Source organism: Oncorhynchus nerka, linkage group LG14 (genome assembly GCF_034236695.1).
Source record: "Oncorhynchus nerka isolate Pitt River linkage group LG14, Oner_Uvic_2.0, whole genome shotgun sequence".
In the NCBI taxonomy this organism is placed as follows: Eukaryota; Metazoa; Chordata; class Actinopteri; order Salmoniformes; family Salmonidae; genus Oncorhynchus; species Oncorhynchus nerka.
This window is the reverse complement of record NC_088409.1, coordinates 16580122-16605726: the sequence shown is the minus strand read 5'-3', so window position 1 is coordinate 16605726 and position 25605 is coordinate 16580122. Positions and strand designations below refer to the sequence as shown.

Below are 25605 nucleotides of genomic sequence, written 5' to 3'. Positions count from 1 at the left end.
GCAGATAAAGCAGAGGGAAGTGAGAAATACATGATTGGTAGTAACAACATGAAGTCAAATAGGACATCATTCACATAAATAGAGAAATATATTTACTTGTCCATGTAGTTCTGTCGGCAACATAATAATGACCCAATTAATGGAATAAAGTCAAGAATCAACAGCTGCCATTTTCGTATCTATACATATCCCTCTATACGTACCCAAGTAAAACAAGATGACAAAATATTGAGGCTTGAGTGGCATAAATACACATAAATCTTACAAACACACATGTCATGGTTGTGTACATTTTCTGAGAAACTGGCACTTTTTGAAAATTGCACTTGTCAGACATGTTTCAATAAGGCATATTCTAATATTCACTAACTAAATTGATTGTTTCTATTACAGGTGTGTTATCTTTAAAGTGGCAATCAGCGTTGAAACAATAACAAAGCTGCCTCCCCACCCCTGGTTCAATAAAAAGCTGAGGGATGGGACTGGAGAAATGGAATCACTTTCAAATTCATGGACAGAGCTATGGATGCAACGATTGACCATCCATGATTTTAAAAAGTATAGTTGTAACCATGTTTTGAGGCTATATAGTGTTTGTTTACATTTGATTTGTTTACAAATATTGGAGTAAAACAATCCTATATTTTGGTTTGTGATGGGGAACGACAGTCGAACTAAACTGGTGAGGCATTTATAAGTTATGTTCTTCAAGAATCGATGGGTACATATCATTCATGTATGAGTCCAAAAATGGATGTAGCAAATGCTGATGGCCCCTTTAAGGTGCTTCCATAAAGTAGCATACAGTACATGTCTAGCTCTATTTGTCTTTCCTATAAAAGGCTGGTCTGGTATATATTCCCCTGAGGAGGTCATTCAGGTCCACCTCCCGCTGACCCCTCTCTGTAGTGAAGTACATAGTAGTCATGGACGTACATGAGCACGGCGATTGGCTGGCCAATGATGAGAGAGAGCCATACGGCTGCGTTGCCATAGTTACCTCGGAGAAAACGCGCCACAAACCAGGCCAGCGGAAGCTGTAAGCCAAGGACTCCATTTAGTGAGTAAACAAACACAACATTCATTTTAATGAGTGAAAAACACCACCAGTAAATGATTTCAGACAATACATTTGTGGATTATAATTTCTCAGTTCTAAGATCTCACCTGAGCCATCATGCCCATAAAAGCCCATGGCCTCAACATCTTCAGTGGAACACTGACCAGGTACTGTGAAGACAACATCAGCAACATTAAGTTTTAGCTTTCAATAACAGTTTTCAACACAGTCATCTCCTTTATCCACAGTGAACAGGAAAATAATGTTTCCACTCCAGACAGCTAACCTATGGAATGACACCTGAGGTAACAGACAGGTAGCTAACCTATGGAATGACACCTGAGGTAACAGACAGACAGCTAACCTATGGAATGACACCTGAGGTAACAGAGAGACAGCTAACTATGGAATGACACCTGAGGTAACAGGCAGGTAGCTAACCTATGGAATGACCCCTGAGGTAACAGGCAGATAGCTAACCTATGGAATGACACCTGAGGTAACAGAGAGACAGCTAACTATGGAATGACACCTGAGGTAACAGGCAGGTAGCTAACCTATGGAATGACACCTGAGGTAACAGGCAGATAGCTAACCTATGGAATGACACCTGAGGTAACAGACAGACAGCTAACCTATGGAATGACACATTGTTTGTACAGGAAATAAAGGTATCTGAGGTAACAGACAGACAGTTAACCTATGGAATGACACCTAGTTTGTACAGGAAATAAAGGTATATGAGGTAACAGACAGGTAGCTAACCTATGGAATGACACCTGAGGTAACAGACAGACAGCTAACCTATGGAATGACACCTAGTTTGTACAGGAAATAAAGGTATCTGAGGTAACAGACAGGTAGCTAACCTACGAAATGACTGCTGGATGACTATCAAGCCTCGCCTCATTGCTCTGAGTGATGGGGAGCTGACAGAACCCTGCTGTGTGACCCTCTGATCTACAGATCCCAGTCTCCTGATCCCTCCTGGCATTACAGGGGATTGTGTGTGTGTATGTGTGTGAGTGTGTGTGTGTGTGTGTGTGTGTGTGTGTGTGTGTGTGTGTGTGTCTGTCTGTCTGTGTGTGACACAAGGATCCCTCCTGTCATTACTCAGGGGATTGTGTGTGTGTATGTGTGTGAGAGTGTGTGTGTATGTGTGTGTGTGTGTGTGTGTGTGTGTGTATGTGTGTGTGTGTATGTATGTGTGTGTGTGTGTATGTGTATGTGTATGTGTATGTGTGTGTGTGTGTGTATGTATGTGTGTGTGTGTGTATGTATGTGTGTAGTATAGTCACTGTGTAGTATAGCCACTGTGCAGCAGTATAGTCACTGTATAGCCACAGTATAGCCACTGTGTAGTATAGCTGTGTGGTATAGTCACTGTGTATGTGTGTGTGTGTGTGTGTATGTGTATCCAGTATAGCCACTGTGTGTGTGTGTATGTGTGTGTATGTATGTGTGTGTGTGTGTGTGTGTGTGTGTGTGTGTATAGTCACTGTGTGTGTGTGTGTGTGTGTGTGTGTGTGTGTGAGAGTGTGTGTGTGTGTCTGTATGTGTGTGACACAAGGATCCCTCCTGTCATTACTCAGGGGAGAGGGGGAGACTGGTGTCCCGCAGGGCGCTGTGGTGCTCCGCTCCTCTCTGCTCCGCTCGCTGTCCTCTGAAGGTCAGCGTTTAAAACAGCAGCAGCAGCCCCGTTTGTCTGTCTGTCCGGGATGGGGATGAGGAGAGGGAGGGAGCCATATCTCTGTGAACCTGCTGACTGAACAGGCTCCTCACCGTACACTGCTCTTATCTCCTCCTCCAGAAGCACAGCAGCCTGATATGGCCTTGTGTTCCACTCCTTTCCTCCTCCTCTCATCCCAGCTACACTAACGTCCCTCCAACACTGACCTTCGTCAATGATGAAGAGTGCTGGATATAAGCCAAGTGCACCCACGTGTGTGTGTGTTTGTATGTGTGTGTCTGGACAGGTATCGCCACTGTGTAGTATAGCAACTGTGTAGTATAGCCACTGTGCAGTATAGCCACTGTGTAGTATAGTCACTGTGTAGTATAGTCACTGTGCAGTATAGCCACTGTGCAGTATAGCCACTGTGCAGTATAGCCACTGTGTAGTATAGCCACTAGCCACTGTAGTATAGCCAGTATCACTGTGTATAGCCACTGTAGTAGCCACTGTGTAGTATAGTCACTGTGTAGTATAGTCACTGTGCAGTATAGTCATAGTATAGTCACTGTGTAGTATAGTCACTGTGTAGTATAGTCACTGTGTAGTATAGCCACTGTGTAGTATAGCCACTGTGTAGTAGTCACCACTAGTATAGTCAGTATAGCCACTGTGTAGTAGTATAGTCACTGTAGTAGTATAGCCACTGTGTAGTATAGTCACTGTAGTATAGTCACTGTATAGCCACTGTGTATAGTCACTGTGTAGTATAGTCACAGTCACTGTGTATAGCCAGTATAGCCACTGTGTGTATAGCCACTGTGTAGTATAGCCACTGTGTATAGTCACTGTGTAGTATAGTCACTGTGTAGTATAGCCACTGTGTAGTATATAGTCACTGTGTAGTATAGCCACTGTGTAGTATAGTCACTGTGTAGTATAGCCACTCACTGTCACTGTGTAGTATAGTCACTGTAGTATAGTCACTGTGTAGTATAGTATAGCCACTGTGTAGTATAGCCACTGTGTAGTATAGCCACTGTGTAGTATAGTCACTGTGTAGTATCACTGTGTAGTATAGCCACTGTGTAGTATAGCCACTGTGTAGTATAGTCACTGTGTAGTATAGCCACTGTGTAGTATAGTCACTGTGTAGTATAGCCACTGTGTAGTATAGCACACTGTGTAGTATAGCCACTGTCACACTGTGTGTAGTCAGTATAGTGTAGTATAGTCACTGTCAGTATAGTCACTGTGTAGTATAGTCAGTATAGCCACTGTGTGTACTGTGTATAGTCACTGTGTAGTAGCCACTGTGTAGTATAGTCAGTCACTAGTATAGCCACTGTGTAGTATGCCACTGTGTAGTATAGTCACTGTGTAGTATAGTCACTGTGTAGTATAGTCACTGTGTAGTATAGTCACTGTGTAGTATAGCCACTGTGTAGTATAGCCACTGTGTAGTATAGCCACTGTGTAGTATAGTCACTGTGTAGTATAGTCACAGTATAGCCACTGTGTAGTATAGTCACTGTAGTATCACTGTGTAGTATAGTCACTGTGTAGTATAGTCACTGTGTAGTATAGTCACTGTGTAGTATAGTCACTGTGTAGTATAGTCACTGTGTAGTATAGCCACTGTGTAGTATAGTCACTGTGTAGTATAGTCACTGTGTAGTACTGTGTAGTATAGCCACTGTGTAGTATGTGTAGTATAGCCACTGTGTATAGTCAGTATAGTCACTGTGTATAGTATAGCCACTGTGTAGTATAGCCACTAGTGTCAGTATAGCCACTGTGTAGTATAGTCACTGTGTAGTATAGCCACTGTGTAGTATAGTCACTGTGTAGTATAGTCACACTGTGTAGTATAGCCACTGTGTAGTATAGCCACTGTGTAGTATAGTCACACTGTGTAGTATAGTCACTGTGTAGTATAGCCATAGTATCACTGTGTAGTATAGCCACTGTGTAGTATAGTCACTGTGTAGTATAGTCACTGTGTAGTATAGCCACTGTGTAGTATAGCCACTGTGTAGTATAGTCACTGTGTAGTATAGTCACTGTGTAGTATAGTCACTGTGTAGTATAGCCACTGTGTAGTATAGTCACTGTGTAGTATAGCCACTGTGTAGTATAGTCACTGTGTAGTATAGTCACTGTGTAGTATAGTCACTGTGTAGTATAGCCACTGTGTAGTATAGCCACTGTGTAGTATAGTCACTGTGTAGTATAGCCACTGTGTAGTATAGCCACTGTGTAGTATAGCCACTGTGTAGTATAGTCACTGTGCAGTATAGTCACTGTGCAGTATAGTCACTGTGTAGTATAGTCACTGTGTAGTATAGTCACTGTGTAGTATAGTCACTGTGTAGTATAGTCACTGTGTAGTATAGTCACTGTGTAGTATAGTCACTGTGTAGTATAGCCACTGTGTAGTATAGTCACTGTGTAGTATAGTCACTGTGTAGTATAGTCACTGTGTAGTATAGTCACTGTGTAGTATAGTCACTGTGTAGTATAGCCACTGTGTAGTATAGTCACTGTGTAGTATAGCCACTGTGTAGTATAGTCACTGTGTATAGCCACTGTAGTCACTGTGTAGTATAGCCACTGTGTAGTATAGTCACTGAGTGCAGTATAGTCACTGTGTAGTATAGTCACTGTATAGTCATGCAATAACTATATTTGTGGCCTTTAAAGTCTAATCTGACTAGCAATCTCAGCAATTATGAAACTGTAGTCTGATAGAATGCAGGATTTCTTCACAAATGGTATACATACTGTATATAGTCATTGTCTGATGAAAACCTTGTAACTACATGTTTTGCCAATCTAAATTGTTTTACATTTATTGAAAGTGGTATCTAACCTCAATGTACTCTGAACATTTCATGTCTTTAGAATCAAGAACATTCAAAATAGCTTCTAAATTGTCATAATTCTATATTCGTTGATGGAAAACATGTTTTTTTCTTGTCTTTTCTCTTTGAAAAGTTGATGTTTTGGCGATTGAATGTTTGGGTCAGACTGTGATGGTATGAGCTGCAGTAGCAGCAGAGCATCCTGGTTAAAAACCACCTGATGAAGCTAACACTCTGTTTCACTTCACAAGGAATAGTAAAGATGAGCGCAGCGGTCAGTCTGCTTTCACCCAGCTAGGAGCAGAGCACCATACCTCATGAAAGAAGGCTGAAGCCAGGAACACTGCTGATTGGCCGAGCCACTTACTGACTCCACTCTTCAGCAGGGGCTTGTAGAAGTGGCTTTGGGAGAGAGAGAGAGAGGGAGCAACACAGGAGGAAGCATATCAAACACCTCATGGCAGCTACCAGCTCACAAATCCCCAATACATCCTCATTACATTTCTGCTCAGTATCAACCTCCATCCCACTGATTCCATACCACTGAATCATTTATAGGATCTCAATGTTAACATACAGTATACTATGTATAGAATACATTGCATCTACTCACCGAAGGCACCATTTGTGTACTGGAATATTCCAGTTTTGCCAAAAGTATGTGATGGTCTCAGAGTTCCTGTAAGAAAGGGAAAAGTCTCCTAGTCATGTCAAGTGATGTATTTTACAGTGGTACATGCTATTGATATTTTACTTGTGTACATCTCAAATGATCACTTCTCCCTCTTAGTAACATACTGGCAATAAACAATGGGACGTAAGAAAACAGACCGTATTCATTTCACCTACCACCAGTCTCTGTAAAACTCTCGGTCTCCAAATTGCAGGAGCTCAGCAATAAAGTTCAAGGACGAGTGGAAGAACCAGTAGAAGAATATCAACCAGAGAAGATGATTGGGTACCTGATGGGAGAGAGAAGACAGGGGAATAATACTGTGTCCAGGACAACATAAAACAACAGTAGAACAACGGAACGGCCCAATAATAATCTCTCAAGGCCCAAGGTTACTATCAACCATGACCACATTACCCCGGTGTTCACTTGTGTACTCACGGCTAGTCTGAGTAGACGCTCCATCATCATAGGCAGGTCCATATCCTACAGGATCAGGATCAATGAAGAAAGAGAGATTGTATTGATAGAGAAAAATTGTCAAAAATGCTTTAAAATGTAAATCATAAATGTACCAGTAATCCTACTTTACCTCCAATGGCTTCATAGAACTCTGAATAATGGGTATCATCCACTGGAGGCAAATAAGAGACCGATGAGGTGAATAAACAGCACAAATCATAAATAAAATGAGGTGCTTATTCTCAATAAATACATGTAGTCACTATACATAAGTCAATGTCAGGAGAAAACATACCTGCTGTGTTAATCCCACCAATAACTGGGTGAAGAACAGCTGGGAAGACAGATGATTTGTTTACTTAGCATTTCTCCTCTAAATCAAGTGTGTGTGTGTGTGTGTGTGTGTGTGTGTGTGTGTGTGTGTGTGTGTGTGTGTGTGTGTGTGTGTGTGTGTTGTGTGTGTGTGTGTGTGTGTGTGTGTGTGTGCAGGAAAAACACTGTCTGCCTTTTATCTTTGGATAAGTCTTGGGACCAGAGTGCACATCTCCACAGTTGACCAATAACCAAGCTAATCTTCTAATGGAGATTCAGAGAAATTCACAATGGAACTTGACATTGTTAAATAAGATACTTCTATTTGTTCTATCCATGTTTGCTGTAGATGACGGTGTCAGATCGTATTGAAGAGAATAGATCTGATGTTTGCTGTAGATGACTGTGTCAGATCGTATTGAAGAGAATAGATCTGATGTTTGCTGTAGATGACTGTGTCAGATCGTATTGAAGAGAATAGATCTGATGTTTGCTGTAGATGACTGTGTCAGATCGTATTGAAGAGAATAGATCTGATGTTTGCTGTAGATGACTGTGTCAGATCGTATTGAAGAGAATAGATCTGATGTTTCTGTATCTCTATAATGTGCTCCTTCACATGGGGCTAAACAGGAAGTTGTACATCTTCTTTTATACCCATAGCACAACATTGGGAAATAACCAGTAGGACAAAGCCGTGATAACATCAACTGTTCAATCTAGTTTACAGAGTATAAAGCAGCGTATTAACAAACCAATGCAGAAAGGGTGATTGGGGACAGAACTCACCATCTCAAAAAGCCTCCTTAGCAGGAAGCTCATTCGAATCCGTGGAGACCGGGGGAAGTTTAATTCATAGCAGAGGGTTGGTGCAAAAACAAAATAATACAAATCTAAAAACACAAGAGAGATTAGAAAGAAAGAGGGGAGTGAGATAAATTAGAAAGAGAGAGACAGGAGAGAGAGAGAAAGAGAGAGGAGAGAGAGAGAGAGGAGAGAGAGAAAGAGAAAAAGAGAGGGGAGAGAGAGACAGAGAGAGAGCAAGAGGAGAGAAAGAGAATATTATTATAGTCTGATATAGCTCCAGTAGCAGGCTACAGCAGGACAGCTTGAGGCAGCAGAGATAAGAGTGGGGTCTGCTACAGCAGGATAGCTTGAGGCAGCAGTGATAAGAGTGGGGTCTGCTACAGCAGGATAGCTTGAGGCAGCAGTGAGGCAGCAGTGCTTGAGGCAGCAGTGATAAGAGTGGGGTCTGCTACAGCAGGATAGCTTGAGGCAGCAGTGATAAGAGTGGGGTCTGCTACAGCAGGACAGCTTGAGGCAGCAGAGATAAGAGTGGGGTCTGCTACAGCAGGATAGCTTGAGGCAGCAGTGATAAGAGTGGGGTCTGCTAGAGCAGGATAGCTTGAGGCAGCAGTGATAAGAGTGGGGTCTGCTACAGCAGGATAGCTTGAGGCAGCAGTGATAAGAGTGGGGTCTGCTACAGCAGGATAGCTTGAGGCAGCAGTGATAAGAGTGGGGTCTGCTACAGCAGGATAGCTTGAGGCAGCAGTGATAAGAGTGGGGTCTGTTACAGCAGGATAGATTGAGGCAGCAGTGATAAGAGTGGGGTCTGCTACAGCAGGATAGCTTGAGGCAGCAGTGATAAGAGTGAGGTCTGCTACAGCAGGATAGATTGAGGCAGCAGTGACAAGAGTGGGGTCTGTTACAGCAGGATAGATTGAGGCAGCAGTGATAAGAGTGGGGTCTGCTACAGCAGGATAGATTGAGGCAGCAGTGACAAGAGTGGGGTCTGTTACAGCAGGATAGATTGAGGCAGCAGTGATAAGAGTGGGGTCTGCTACAGCAGGATAGGTTGAGGCAGCAGTGATAAGAGGAACAGGATCTCCTAGTCATGTCAGGGTCTGCTACAGCAGGATAGATTGAGGCAGCAGTGATAAGAGTGGGGTCTGCTACAGCAGGATAGCTTGAGGCAGCAGTGATAAGAGTGAGGTCTGCTACAGCAGGATAGATTGAGGCAGCAGTGACAAGAGTGGGGTCTGTTACAGCAGGATAGATTGAGGCAGCAGTGATAAGAGTGGGGTCTGCTACAGCAGGATAGATTGAGGCAGCAGTGATAAGAGTGGGGTCTGCTACAGCAGGATAGATTGAGGCAGCAGTGATAAGAGTGGGGTCTGCTACAGCAGGATAGATTGAGGCAGCAGTGATAAGAGTGGGGTCTGCTACAGCAGGATAGATTGAGGCAGCAGTGATAAGAGTGGGGTCTGCTACAGCAGGATAGATTGAGGCAGCAGTGATAAGAGTGGGGTCTGCTACAGCAGGATAGCTTGAGGCAGCAGTGATAAGAGTGGGGTCTGCTACAGCAGGATAGATTGAGGCAGCAGTGATAAGAGTGGGGTCTGCTACAGCAGGATAGATTGAGGCAGCAGTGATAAGAGTGGGGTCTGTTACAACAGGATAGGTTGAGGCAGCAGTGATAAGAGTGGGGTCTGCTACAGCAGGATAGATTGAGGCAGCAGTGATAAGAGTGGGGTCTGCTACAACAGGATAGCTTGAGGCAGCAGTGATAAGAGTGGGGTCTCTACAGTTGAGGCAGCAGTGCAGGATAGATTGAGGCAGCAGTGATAAGAGTGGGGTCTGCTACAGCAGGATAGATTGAGGCAGCAGTGATAAGAGTGCAGTGATAAGAGTGGGGTCTGCTACAGCAGGATAGGCTGAGGCAGCAGTGATAAGAGTGGGGTCTGCTACAGCAGGATAGATTGAGGCAGCAGTGATAAGAGTGGGGTCTGTTACAGCAGGATAGATTGAGGCAGCAGTGATAAGAGTGGGGTCTGCTACAGCAGGATAGGTTGAGGCAGCAGTGATAAGAGTGGGGTCTGCTACAGCAGGATAGGCTGAGGCAGCAGTGATAAGAGTGGGGTCTGCTACAGCAGGATAGTGGGGTCTTGAGGCAGCAGTGATAAGAGTGGGGTCTGTTACAGCAGGATAGGTTGAGGCAGCAGTGATAAGAGTGGGGTCTGCTACAGCAGGATAGGTTGAGGCAGCAGTGATAAGAGTGGGGTCTGCTACAGCAGGATAGGTTGAGGCAGCAGTGATAAGAGTGGGGTCTGCTACAGCAGGATAGGTTGAGGCAGCAGTGATAAGAGTGGGGTCTGCTACAGCAGGATAGATTGAGGCAGCAGTGATAAGAGTGGGGTCTGCTACAGCAGGATAGGTTGAGGCAGCAGTGATAAGAGTGGGGACTGCTACAGCAGGATAGCTTGAGGCAGCAGTGACAAGAGTGGGGTCTGCTACAGCAGGATAGATTGAGGCAGCAGTGACAAGAGTGGGGTCTGCTACAGCACGATAGCTTGAGGCAGCAGTGATAAGAGTGGGGACTGTTACAACAGGATAGGCTGAGGCAGCAGTGATAAGAGTGGGGTCTGCTACAGCACGATAGCTTGAGGCAGCAGTGATAAGAGTGGGGACTGCTACAACAGGATAGGCTGAGGCAGCAGTGATAAGAGTGGGGTCTGCTACAGCAGGATAGGTTGAGGCAGCAGTGATAAGAGTGGGGTCTGCTACAGCAGGATAGGTTGAGGCAGCAGTGATAAGAGTGGGGTCTGCTACAGCAGGATAGGCTGAGGCAGCAGTGATAAGAGTGGGGTCTGCTACAGCAGGATAGCTTGAGGCAGCAGTGATAAGAGTGGGGTCTGCTACAGCAGGATAGGATTGAGGCAGCAGTGATAAGAGTGGGGTCTGCTACAGCAGGATAGGTTGAGGCAGCAGTGATAAGAGTGGGGTCTGCTACAGCAGGATAGGTTGAGGCAGCAGTGATAAGAGTGGGGTCTGCTACAGCAGGATAGGTTGAGGCAGCAGTGATAAGAGTGGGGTCTGCTACAGCAGGATAGGTTGAGGCAGCAGTGATAAGAGTGGGGTCTGCTACAGCAGGCAGGATAGGTTGAGGCAGCAGTGATAAGAGTGGGGTCTGCTACAGCAGGATAGGTTGAGGCAGCAGTGATAAGAGTGGGGTCTGCTACAGCAGGATAGGTTGAGGCAGCAGTGATAAGAGTGGGGTCTGCTACAGGAGGATAGGTTGAGGCAGCAGTGATAAGAGTGGGGTCTGCTACAGCAGGATAGGCTGAGGCAGCAGTGATAAGAGTGGGGTCTGCTACAACAGGATAGGCTGAGGCAGCAGTGATAAGAGTGGGGTCTGCTACAGGAGGATAGGTTGAGGCAGCAGTGATAAGAGTGGGGTCTGCTACAGGCAGCAGGATAGTGGGGTCTGCTTGAGGCAGCAGTGATAAGAGTGGGGTCTGCTACAGCAGGATAGGTTGAGGCAGCAGTGATAAGAGTGGGGTCTGCTACAGGAGGATAGGTTGAGGCAGCAGTGATAAGAGTGGGGTCTGCTACAGGAGGACCTGGGTTCAAATACATGCATTTGACAATTTGTTATTTAAATAGGTTCTGTGTTTTTGAGTATTTTCAAACACAGCCGAAAACAAGTACTTAAAACAAATATTTTAATGGTTATTTGTAAAAACCAAATAGTCGACCAAATTGTATTTTAAAGTATTTTCTAATACTATTTCAGATTCTATTTTCAAAAACATGGGTTAAATGCATGGGAGTGTATTTGAGTATCTCCAAATATATTCAAATACTTGTTTTTTCAAATAAAAGTTATCTGAATACTTGTTTTGAAACGTTATTGAAATACCTGAAATTGTATTTGAACCCAGGTCTTGGTCTACCTGGGATGGAATGTCCAACCTCTACTGACCTCTGAGGGTGACATTTCCAGGATAGGAGAGCTGATAATCCTGTCCACTTTCCCTAGACCGTGGTATAGAGGAACCTGTAGAGGAGAGTACTAGCCATGTTAAGTCAGCAATTAAACATGTATGATTCTCACAGTCACAATACCTCTACTTAGAGAACAGCTTCTTGTATACAGTCAACCAGCAGGTGGCAGTGCAGCAGTTAAGGAGCGATGTGGATTGTAGTATTATGTGTGTGTGTTAATGTTTATGTGTACATTTTCACCACCAGGAAAACGGTTTCCATTAGGGTACATATACAAACACTCAGCATCGCCGCCTATGAAACATTAGGTCACAGTTGCCATTTCCGTGGAGGCGAGTCAGAAATCTCATTAAGCCCTTTATTAGTAGTCAAAGGTCAGTGTAGAACCCAGGTGACACAAACTCTCTAGACAAAGCAACTCTGGGAGTCGTCACAGTAGGGCTTATAGGATGAGGGTTGAAATCAAACCTGTTATAACAATATTAGTTATTCTTCAAATACTTGATTGCCTGGCGCAATGGATAAAAAGGAATTGTCCATAAAGTACATACTCCGCCCATCTGGCACTCGACGCAGACTCAATCAAATATAAAGTATTTGAAAAATCTCCCTCAGACCGCACAAACTTCAAGAACAGACGTATCAGTAAAATCCGAAGCAGTGAAGCTCAGAAAGTGTGAGCAGTATCGATAGCAAAAGCAGTACATCTGAAGTAATTAAAGTAGTAGCAGTGTTGTTGTTGGCCAGTTGCTGGTAGGGGGCATAGAGGACTGTGGAGACTGAGGACTTACATGAGAGGGACCGGGCCAGGCTACGGACTTTAGCACGGGGCATAGAGGACTGTGGAGACTGAGGACTTACATGAGAGGGACCGGGCCAGGCTACGGACTTTGACTGGGGCATAGAGGACTGTGGAGGCTGAGGACTTACATGAGAGGGAGTTGGGCCAAGAGTGGGGCACGGGGCATAGAGGCTACTGAGGACTTACGTTGAGGCACAGCACGGGGCATAGAGGACTGTGGAGACTGAGGACTTACATGAGAGGGACCGGGCCAGGCTGAGGCTTTAGCACGGGGCATAGAGGACTGTGGAGACTGAGGACTTACATGAGAGGCTGGTCTGCTACCGGTCCAGGCTACGGGCTTTAGCAGTGGCATAGAGGACTGTGGAGACTGAGGACTTACATGAGAGGGAGCGGGCCAGGCTACGGGCTTAAAGCACGGGGCATAGAGGACTGTGGAGACTGAGGACTGAGGACTCACAGTACAATGAGAGGGAGCTTGTATAGAGGGCCAGGCTACGGGCTTTAGCACGGGGCATAGAGGACTGTGGAGACTGAGGACTTACATGAGAGAGAGCGGGCCAGGCTCGGGCTTTACGGGGCATAGAGGACTGTGGAGACTGAGGACTTCCATGAGAGGGATAGGGTCTGCTACAGCAGGGGCTGAGGAGGACTGCTACAGCGGGCCACACTAGCACGGGGCATAGAGGACTGTGGGGTCTGACTGAGGACTTACATGAGAGGGAGCGTTGAGGCAGCCAGTGCTACGGGCTTTAGCACGGGGCATAGAGGACTGTGGAGACTGAGGACTTACATGAGAGGGAGCGGGCCAGGATGACGGGCTTTAGCACGGGGCATAGTGAGGACTGCTTACATGGAGAGGATAGGCGGGCTGAGGACTTACATGAGAGGGAGCGGGCCAGGCTACGGGTCTGCTACGGGGCATAGAGGACTGTGGAGACTGAGGACTTACATGAGAGGGACCGGGCCAGGCTACGGGCTTTAGCAGGGGCATAGAGGACTGTGGAGACTGAGGACTTACATGAGAAGAGCGGAGCAGGCTACGGGCTTTAGCACGGGGCAGAAAGAGGAGGCAGAAAGGCTGTACTGAGAGACTTACATGAGAGTTGGAGCGGGCCAGGTTGCTTTAGGGGGCACGGGGCATAGAGGACTGTGGAGACTGAGGACTTACATGAGAGGGAGCGGGCCAGGCTGGAGACGGGCTTTAGCACGGGGCATAGAGGACTATGGAGACTGAGGACTTACATGAGAGGGAGCGGGCCAGGCTACTGGCTTTAGCACGGGGCATAGAGGACTGTGGAGACTGAGGACTTACATGAGAGGGAGCGGGCCAGGCTTGTTGGGCTTTAGCTACAGGGGCATAGAGGACTGTGGAGACTGAGGACTTACATGAGAGGGAGCGGGCCAGGCTACGGGCTTTAGCACGGGGCATAGAGGACTGTGGAGACTGAGGACTTACATGAGAGGGAGCGGGCCAGGCTACGGGCTTTAGCACGGGGCATAGAGGACTGTGGAGACTGAGGACTTACATGAGGGAGCGGGCCAGGCTACGGGCTTTAGCACGGGGCATAGAGGAGAGGACTGTGGAGACTGAGGACTTACATGAGAGGGAGCGGGCCAGGCTACGGGCTTTAGCACGGGGCATAGAGGACTGTGGAGACTGAGGACTTACATGAGAGGGAGCGGGCCAGGCTACGGGCTTTAGCACGGGGCATAGAGGACTGTGGAGACTGAGGACTTACATGAGAGGGAGCGGGCCAGGCTACGGGCTTTAAGTCAGCACGTACTAGCCATGGGGCATAGAGGACTGTGGAGACTGAGGACTTACATGAGAGGGAGCGGGCCAGGCTACGGGCTTTAGCACGGGGCATAGAGGACTGTGGAGACTGAGGACTTACATGAGAGGGACCGGGCCAGGCTACGGGCTTTAGCACGGGGCATAGAGGACTGTGGAGACTGAGGACTTACATGAGAGGGAGCGGGCCAGGCTACGGGCTTTAGCACGGGGCATAGAGGACTGTGGAGACTGAGGACTTACATGAGAGGGAGGGCGGGCCAGGCTACGGGCTTTAGCACGGGGCATAGAGGACTGTGGAGACTGAGGACTTACATGAGAGGGAGCGGGCCAGGCTACGGGCTTTAGCACGGGGCATAGAGGACTGTGGAGACTGAGGACTTACATGAGAGGGAGCGGGCCAGGCTACTGGGCTTTAGCACGGGGCATAGAGGACTGTGGAGACTGAGGACTTACATGAGAGGGAGCGGGCCAGGCTACGGGCTTTAGCAGCTTCTTGGGGCGATGTGGTATAGAGAGGACTGTGGAGACTGAGGACTTACATGAGGACTTCAGCACAGAGGATGGAGACTGAGGACTTACATGAGGGAGCGGGCCAGGCTACATAGGGACTTTAGCACGGGGCCATAGAGGACTGTGGAGACTGAGGACTTACATGAGAGAGCTACGGGACGGGGCATAGAGGACGGGCCACGGGGCATAGAGGACTGTGGAGACTGAGGACTTACATGAGAGGGAGCGGGCCAGGCACGGGGCACGGGGCATAGAGGACTGTGGAGACTGAGGACTTACATGAGAGGGAGCGGGCCAGGCTACGGGCTTTAGCACGGGGCTAGAGGACTGTGGAGACTGAGGACTTACATGAGAGGGAGCGGGCCAGGCTACGGGCTTTAGCACGGGGCATAGAGGACTGTGGAGACTGAGGACTTACATGAGAGGGAGCGGGCCAGGCTACGGGCTTTAGCACGGGGCATAGAGGACTGTGGAGACTGAGGACTTACATGAGAGAGCGGGCAGGCGGGTTGTTGGCCAGTTGCTGGTACTGAGGCTTTTAGCACGGGGCATAGAGGACTGTGGAGACTGAGGACTTACATGAGAGGGAGCGGGCCAGGCTACGGGCTTTAGCACGGGGCATAGAGGACTGTGGAGACTGAGGACTTACATGAGAGGGAGCGGGCCAGGCTACGGGCTTTAGCACGGGGCATAGAGGACTGTGGAGACTGAGGACTTACATGAGAGGGACCGGGCCAGGCTACGGGCTTTAGCACGGGGCATAGAGGACTGTGGAGACTGAGGACTTACATGAGAGGGAGCGGGCCAGGCTACGGGCTTTAGCACGGGGCATAGAGGACTGTGGAGACTGAGGACTTACATGAGAGGGAGCGGGCCAGGCTACGGGCTTTAGCACGGGGCATAGAGGACTGTGGAGACTGAGGACTTACATGAGAGAGAGCGGGCCAGGCTACGGGCTTTAGCACGGGGCATAGAGGACTGTGGAGACTGAGGACTTACATGAGAGGGAGCGGGCCAGGCTATGGGCTTTAGCACGGGGCATAGAGGACTGTGGAGACTGAGGACTTACATGAGAGGGAGCGGGCCAGGCTACGGGCTTTAGCACGGGGCCTAGAGGACTGTGGAGACTGAGGACTTACATGAGAGGGAGCGGGCCAGGCTACGGGCTTTAGCACGGGGCATAGAGGACTGTGGAGACTGAGGACTTACATGAGAGGGAGCGGGCCAGGCTACGGACTTTAGCACGGGGCCTAGAGGACTGTGGACACTGAGGACTTACATGAGAGGGACCGGGCCAGGCTACGGGCTTTAGCACGGGGCATAGAGGACTGTGGAGACTGAGGACTTACATGAGAGGGACCGGGCCAGGCTACGGGCTTTAGCACGGGGCATAGAGGACTGTGGAGACTGAGGACTTACATGAGAGGGAGCGGGCCAGGCTACGGGCTTTAGCACGGGGCATAGAGGACTGTGGAGACTGAGGACTTACATGAGAGGGACCGGGCCAGGCTACGGGCTTTAGCACGGGGCATAGAGGACTGTGGAGACTGAGGACTTACATGAGAGGGAGCGGGCCAGGCTACGGGCTTTAGCACGGGGCATAGAGGACTGTGGAGGCTGAGGACTTACATGAGAGGGACCGGGCCAGGCTACGGGCTTTAGCACGGGGCATAGAGGACTGTGGAGACTGAGGACTTACATGAGAGGGAGCGGGCCAGAGGCTACGGGCTTTAGCACGGGGCATAGAGGACTGTGGAGACTGAGGACTTACATGAGAGGGAGCGGGCCAGGCTACGGGCTTTAGCACGGGGCATAGAGGACTGTGGAGACTGAGGACTTACATGAGAGGGAGCGGGCCAGGCTACGGGCTTTAGCACGGGGCCTAGAGGACTGTGGACACTGAGGACTTACATGAGAGGGACCGGGCCAGGCTACGGGCTTTAGCACGGGGCATAGAGGACTGTGGAGACTGAGGACTTACATGAGAGGGAGCGGGCCAGGCTACGGGCTTTAGCACGGGGCATAGAGGATTGTGGAGGCTGAGGACTTACATGAGAGGGACCGGGCCAGGCTACGGCCTTTAGCACGGGGCATAGAGGACTGTGGAGACTGAGGACTTACATGAGAGGGAGCGGGCCAGGCTACGGGCTTTAGCACGGGGCATAGAGGACTGTGGAGACTGAGGACTTACATGAGAGAGAGCGGGCCAGGCTACGGGCTTTAGCACGGGGCATAGAGGACTGTGGAGACTGAGGACTTACATGAGAGGGAGCGGGCCATGCTACGGGCTTTAGCACGGGGCATAGAGGACTGTGGAGACTGAGGACTTACATGAGAGAGAGCGGGCCAGGCTACGGGCTTTAGCACGGGGCATAGAGGACTGTGGAGACTGAGGACTTACATGAGAGGGAGCGGGCCAGGCTACGGGCTTTAGCACGGGGCATAGAGGACTGTGGAGACTGAGGACTTACATGAGAGGGACCGGGCCAGGCTACGGGCTTTAGCACGGGGCATAGAGGACTGTGGAGGCTGTGGACTTACATGAGAGGGAGCGGGCCAGGCTACGGGCTTTAGCACGGGGCCTAGAGGACTGTGGAGACTGAGGACTTACATGAGAGGGAGCGGGCCAGGCTACGGGCTTTAGCACGGGGCATAGAGGACTGTGGAGACTGAGGACTTACATGAGAGGGAGCGGGCCAGGCTACGGGCTTTAGCACGGGGCATAGAGGACTGTGGAGACTGAGGACTTACATGAGAGGGAGCGGGCCAGGCTACGGGCTTTAGCACGGGGCCTAGAGGACTGTGGACACTGAGGACTTACATGAGAGGGACCGGGCCAGGCTACGGGCTTTAGCACGGGGCATAGAGGACTGTGGACACTGAGGACTTACATGAGAGGGACCGGGCCAGGCTACGGGCTTTAGCACGGGGCGTAGAGGACTGTGGAGGCTGAGGACTTACATGAGAGGGAGCGGGCCAGGCTACGGGCTTTAGCACGGGGCGTAGAGGACTGTGGAGGCTGAGGACTTACATGAGAGGGAGCGGGCCAGGCTACGGGCTTTAGCACGGGGCATAGAGGACTGTGGAGGCTGAGGACTTACATGAGAGGGAGCGGGCCAGGCTACGGGCTTTAGCACGGGGCATAGAGGACTGTGGAGGCTGAGGACTTACATGAGAGGGACCGGGCCAGGCTACGGGCTTTAGCACGGGGCATAGAGGACTGTGGAGACTGAGGACTTACATGAGAGGGAGCGGGCCAGGCTACGGGCTTTAGCACGGGGCATAGAGGACTGTGGAGACTGAGGACTTACATGAGAGGGAGCGGGCCAGGCTACGGGCTTTAGCACGGGGCATAGAGGACTGTGGAGACTGAGGACTTACATGAGAGGGACCGGGCCAGGCTACGGGCTTTAGCACGGGGCATAGAGGACTGTGGAGACTGAGGACTTACATGAGAGGGAGCGGGCCAGGCTACGGGCTTTAGCACGGGGCATAGAGGATTGTGGAGGCTGAGGACTTACATGAGAGGGACCGGGCCAGGCTACGGCCTTTAGCACGGGGCATAGAGGACTGTGGAGACTGAGGACTTACATGAGAGGGAGCGGGCCAGGCTACGGGCTTTAGCACGGGGCATAGAGGACTGTGGAGACTGAGGACTTACATGAGAGTGAGCGGGCCAGGCTACAGGCTTTAGCACGGGGCATAGAGGACTGTGGAGACTGAGGACTTACATGAGAGGGAACGGGCCAGGCTACGGGCTTTAGCACGGGGCATAGAGGACTGTGGAGACTGAGGACTTACATGAGAGGTAGCGGGCCAGGCTACGGGCTTTAGCACGGGGCATAGAGGACTGTGGAGACTGAGGACTTACATGAGAGGGACCGGGCCAGGCTACGGGCTTTAGCACGGGGCATAGAGGACTGTGGAGACTGAGGACTTACATGAGAGGGAGCGGGCCAGGCTACGGGCTTTAGCACGGGGCATAGAGGACTGTGGAGACTGAGGACTTACATGAGAGGGAGCGGGCCAGGCTACGGGCTTTAGCACGGGGCATAGAGGACTGTGGAGACTGAGGACTTACATGAGAGAGAGCGGGCCAGGCTACGGGCTTTAGCACGGGGCATAGAGGACTGTGGAGACTGAGGACTTACATGAGAGGGAGCGGGCCAGGCTACGGGCTTTAGCATGGCTCATCTCTCTACACCACTTGTTCACATCTTTGTAGGAGTAGAGCTTCAGGAAGAGGACGGTGTACACTCCCAGAGCAGACGCTCCACCCACTGAGGACAAGGACAATGTGCAATGTTAAATATCAGCAATATTTATGCAATATTTGCCGTTAGAATTCACAGTCAATCATATTAAGTGTTGTATGCACAACAGTACAATACATATTATCCATTAAATGGAGTTAATGATGTGGGTGTGGGTGGTTGTAAATGATCTTGATGTGTAGTAGCACAGCGCGTTATGTAGTATATTTAAGCAATAAGGCCTGAGGTGGTGTTGTATATGAATCAGCATACCATGGCTAAGGGCTGTCCTTAGGCAGTGCCTGGATACAGCCTTTAGCCGTGGTATATTGGCCATATATAACAAACCCCCGAGGTGCCTTGCTATTATAAACTGGTTACCAACATAATTAGAACAGTAAAAATAGATGTTGTGTCATACCTGTGGTATACGGTCTGATACCACGGCTGTGGACTCGAACCACACAGTTTATAATATAGTACAGTCAACTTGAGGTATTCAACATGCATATCACACTGTAGAACAGAAAATAATGAAACCCTCTGATTCCCAGTTAGCGAAGACATTGTCTTTGATGTGTAGTTAACAAACAGGCCCTAACAAGAAGCTGAGGAATGCTGCCCACCTGGTTCTTACTGTCCTTCTCTAGGGCTATCCATATATGTCAACAGTTACAACACTCACCATCCTCTCCTTGTCTATCACACAAGATGAACGACTGGGAACACAAAGTCCACTCACTTTCAACCAACTACAAGCGCTACCGCCCGAGGTCCAGGGAAACCTGGCAAGGCCCCCAGGTCATTCTAACAGACTAGTACTGCTTTATCAACAGCGGCCATATGCTGCATGGAAATGGGCCGTGCTGGTTACCTAGTAGATGGCATGGGCACAGAGAGAGAAAGACAGAGACGGTCTCCCTCGCCAAGAGGAGCATCCGTGGCCCTCTCCCCTGACCTTGATGTATAAACAGTAGCCCTGCATGAGGTACACGAGACAGATGGTACATCTTTGTCCGTTCCCGTGGCGACGGCAGATGAGGAGAAAGAGAGACTTTCAGGTAAGGAAGGATACTGTAGCTACGCAGTCAACGTCCAGGGAAAGATGATCTGATTTGTGAGAGGTAAAATGAAGATCTTAAAGACACTAAGACACAAGACCTTCCTATTCTCCTCTAAGAGGAATGATTACTAAAAACTAATGACTGTAGCTTCACCTTTGTCTTTATGCGTGTACAGATGTAGGATCTTAATTTGAGCCAGTTTGCTACAGTAGGAAAATATTCCTGCACCAAAGGAAATTATTATTATTATTTGGACATTTGTGTAGAGGTTGATCCATTTTTCACAAGGGAAAATCAAGTCTGAAATGCCGAAGTGGAAATGACAAACTTCAGAAATACACAAGTTATACATTTCCTTTATTGCAGGAAAATTCTCTAGCAAAAGGGTGAGCAAACTAAGATCCTACATTTGTAAATATGAAACTATAGAACAACATCACAGACAGTTAATATCGTCTTGTGGTTGTGGTCAGTTTCCTAAGTTCTGAGACATGTGTAGCCATGAGAGGCTCAGTTAGCTGTTGTATGTCACCAGATGCCATGCTGGCTAGCAACCAGCTTGATGAAGACAGGCAGAGCTGACCTGACATTGACCTGTCTCTCAGCCACTCCTCTTTTGGCCTCATATCCACCTCACTCCTTACTTCCTCTCCCTGTGAGCCAACTGGGACTGATCAAACACTTCCCAACTGATTCCATTCAGATAAAATCACATACTTGGATAATATAGTGCTACATTAACAACACATTAATCACCAACTAGATAATATAATACTACATTAACTACACATTAATGACCAACTAGATAATATAATACTACAGTAACAACACATTAATGACCAACTAGATAATATAATACTACATTAACAACACATTAATGACCAACTAGATAATACAATACTACATTAACAACACATTAATGACCAACTAGATAATATAATACTACAGTAACTACACATTAATCACCAACTGGATAATATAATACTACATTAACAACACATTAATGACCAACTAGATAATACAATACTACATTAACAACACATTAATGACCAACTAGATAATATAATACTACAGTAACTACACATTAATGACCAACTGGATAATATAATACTACAGTAACTACACATTAATGACCAACTAGATAATATAATACTACATTAACAACACATTAATGACCAACTAGATAATATAATACTACAGTAACTACACATTAATGACCAACTGGATAATATAATACTACATTAACAACACATTAATCACCAACTGGATAATATAATACTACAGTAACTACACATTAATGACCAACTAGATAATATAATACTACATTAACAACACATTAATGACCAACTGGATAATATAATACTACATTAACAACACATTAATGACCAACTAGATAATATAATACTACATTAACAACACATTAATGACCAACTGGATAATATAATACTACATTAACAACACATTAATGACCAACTAGATAATATAATACTACATTAACAACACATTAATGACCAACTAGATAATATAATACTACATTAACAACACATTAATGACCAACTAGATAATATAATACTACATTAACAACACATTAATGACCAACTAGATAATATAATACTACATTAACAACACATTAATGACCAACTGGATAATATAATACTACATTAACAACACATTAATGACCAACTAGATAATATAATACTACATTAACAACACATTAATCACCAACTGGATAATATAATACTACATTAACAACACATTAATGACCAACTAGACAATATAATACTACATTAACAACACATTAATGACCAACTAGATAATACAATACTACATTAACAACACATTAATGACCAACTGGATAATATAATACTACAGTAACTACACATTAATGACCAACTGGATAAAACACACAGAGACACTAACTAAACTAATAGTGAAGACACACAGAGACACACTAACTAAACTAATAGTGAACACACAGAGACACACTAAATAAACTAATATTGAACACAGAGACACACTAACTAAACTAATAGTGAAGACACAGATACACAATAACTAAACTAATAGTGAAGACACAGATACACAATAACTAAACTAATATTGAACACACAGAGACACACTAACTAAACTAATAGTGAAGACACAGAGACACACTAACTAAACTAATAGTGAAGACACACAGAGACACACTAACTAAACTAATAGTGAAGACACACAGAGACACACTAACTAAACTAATAGTGAAGACACACAGAGACACTAACTAAACTAATAGTGAAGACACACAGAGACACACTAACTAAACTAATAGTGAAGACACACAGAGACACACTAACTAAACTAATAGTGAAGACACACAGAGACACACTAACTAAACTAATAGTGAAGACACACAGAGACACACTAACTAAACTAATAGTGAAGACACACAGAGACACACTAACTAAACTAATAGTGAAGACACACAGAGACACACTAACTAAACTAATAGTGAAGACACACAGAGACACACTAACTAAACTAATAGTGAAGACACACAGAGACACAATAACTAAACTAATAGTGAAGACACACAGAGACACACTAACTAAACTAATAGTGAAGACACACAGAGACACACTAACTAAACTAATAGTGAAGACATAGAGACACAATAACTAAACTAATAGTGAAGACACACAGAGACACACTAACTAAACTCATAGTGAAGACACACAGACACACTAACTAAACTAATAGTGAAGACACACAGATACACAATAACTAAACTAATAGTGAAGACACACAGAGACACAATAACTAAACTAATAGTTAAGACACACACAGACACACTAACTAAACTAATAGTGAAGACACAGAGACACACTAACTAAACTAATAGTGAAGACACACAGACACACTAACTAAACTAATAGTGAAGACACACAGAGACACACTAACTAAACTAATAGTGAAAACACACAGAGACACACTAACTAAACTAATAGTGAAGACACACAGAGACACAATAACTAAACTAATAGTGAAGACACACAGAGACACACTAACTAAACTAATAGTGAAGACACACAGAGACACACTAACTAAACTAATAGTGAAGACACACAGAGACACTAACTAAACTAATAGTGAAGACACACAGAGACACACTAACTAAACTAATAGTGAAGACACACAGACACACTAACTAAACTAATAGTGAAGACACACAGAGACACACTAACTAAACTAATAGTGAAGACACACAGACACACTAACTAAACTAATATTGAACACACAGACACACACTAAATAAACGAATATTGAACACACAGAGACACACTAAATAAACTAATATTGAACACACAGAGACACACTAAATAAACTAATATTGAACACACAGAGACACACTAACTAAACTAATAGTGAAGACACAGAGACACACTAACTAAACTAATAGTGAAGACACACAGAGACACACTAACTAAACTAATAGTGAAGACACAGAGACACACTAACTAAACTAATAGTGAAGACACACAGAGACACACTAACTAAACTAATAGTGAAGACACACAGAGACACACTAACTAAACTAATAGTGAAGACACACAGAGACACACTAACTAAACTAATAGTGAAGACACACAGAGACACACTAACTAAACTAATAGTGAAGACACAGAGACACACTAACTAAACTAATAGTGAAGACACACAGAGACACACTAAATAAACTAATATTGAACACACAGAGACACACTAACTAAACTAATAGTGAAGACACAGAGACACACTAACTAAACTAATAGTGAAGACACACAGAGACACAATAACTAAACTAACATTGAACACACAGAGACACAATAACTAAACTAATAGTGAAAACACACAGAGACACACTAACTAAACTAATAGTGAAGACACACAGAGACACACTAACTAAACTAATAGTGAAGAAACAGAGACACACTAACTAAACTAATAGTGAACACACACAGAGACACACTAACTAAACTAATAGTGAAGAAACAGAGACACACTAACTAAACTAATAGTGAACACACACAGAGACACACTAACTAAACTAATAGTGAAGAAACAGAGACACGCTAACTAAACTAATAGTGAAGACACAGAGACACACTAGATTCAGATACAGTTTTGTTTTTTTCTGAAAAGCAGGATTTGCTATACAGATGTAGGATCTTAATTTGAGCCAGTTTGCTACTGCAGGGAAAAACATACTGCAGCAACAGGAAATGTAAATGATTATGTGGATTATAATTAAAGAAAAACTTCACTCAGAAACTCTCCTTTGTTATTTTTTTCATTCATCCACAGTTGATACAGTCCCAAAATGTTTTGCATCAGTCAAGTTTTCAAGATATTGGACTTTCAAGAAGCAACGTGTCACCGGCCAAATCATCATGGTGATGCAAAACGGAAACTGCAACAGGGCGATCAAATTAAGATCCTACATCTGTAGGCTGACGAGAACACATTCAGCAGTACCTGGAGTAATGGACTTCACCATTAGTACGATAGTCACCGGGAAGCACAGTGTGACTGACAGGTTAATGGAATGAACCAGCAGCCCAACACGTTCACTGAAGCAGCCCTGGAGGGACAGAAGACCTGCACGTTGAGGCATAGCCACGGGAAGCAGGGGTGTGGGGGGGCTACAGCACCCCCTGACAAATCACAATATATTTATAGATTTTAAATCATTAAATAAAAATCACAAAAGTATTGCACTGGGCCTTTAATAGTCCTGTATCAGCTGACTGATATAGCCGACAGCAGCGCAAGCAAAACCTTTTTTCTAACACTAATGGCAACACTGGTAAGTACATCAGAATGAAACTCACCACTGAGAGCCTTCGTTCTGTGTACAAAGCTGCCACAATAAACACGTTGGACACTGGAAGGAAAGACGAGACAAATGATGTCGGTTATCAAAGAAATGTTACCAAACAAACACATGACAAGCATGGCGAGTTAACATATACATGATGATAAAATAAGACCTTATGTTGTTCCTCCCTACAGTACTGTGTGTGTGTGGGGGGGGGGGGGGTCACCACTGCCCTGTTAAGATAAACCTGCTGTCACAGCATCAGCTTCTGGGACAAATGAGGCAGCACAAACACAGCATATGTGTTGCATAGACCACCTGCTACTACTGCATTGTTACTGTCCTACTGCAGGACTGGCAGGGGAGCTCTGCTGTGGAGAGGAAACACACACTTAAGCAAACACAAACACACGCATGAAAACGGATACAAACACACATGCGTATGCATGAGCATGCACACACGAACATGCGTGTATGCACACACAGAAAGAAATGAAAGGCTCAACTATTTTG

General features: G+C 46.3%; 1 protein-coding gene across 1 annotated transcript in view; it reads right to left on the bottom strand.

Annotated features, from left to right (window-relative positions):
• Nucleotides 1-69: 69 nt before the first annotated feature.
• Nucleotides 70-25605, bottom strand: part of dgat1b (diacylglycerol O-acyltransferase 1b) — a 45045-nt gene continuing 19509 nt past the window's right edge. The window contains exons 5-17 of the mRNA XM_065027557.1: nt 25106-25158; nt 24750-24855; nt 19090-19218; nt 11806-11880; nt 7833-7936; nt 7027-7065; nt 6862-6903; nt 6711-6755; nt 6446-6558; nt 6210-6275; nt 5911-5998; nt 1168-1230; nt 70-1037 (exon numbers count right to left, since the gene is read on the bottom strand). Of these exons, the coding sequence (XP_064883629.1) occupies nt 873-1037; nt 1168-1230; nt 5911-5998; nt 6210-6275; nt 6446-6558; nt 6711-6755; nt 6862-6903; nt 7027-7065; nt 7833-7936; nt 11806-11880; nt 19090-19218; nt 24750-24855; nt 25106-25158 (1088 nt within the window). The 3' untranslated portion in view covers nt 70-872. The remainder of the gene's footprint in view (nt 1038-1167; nt 1231-5910; nt 5999-6209; nt 6276-6445; nt 6559-6710; nt 6756-6861; nt 6904-7026; nt 7066-7832; nt 7937-11805; nt 11881-19089; nt 19219-24749; nt 24856-25105; nt 25159-25605) is intronic.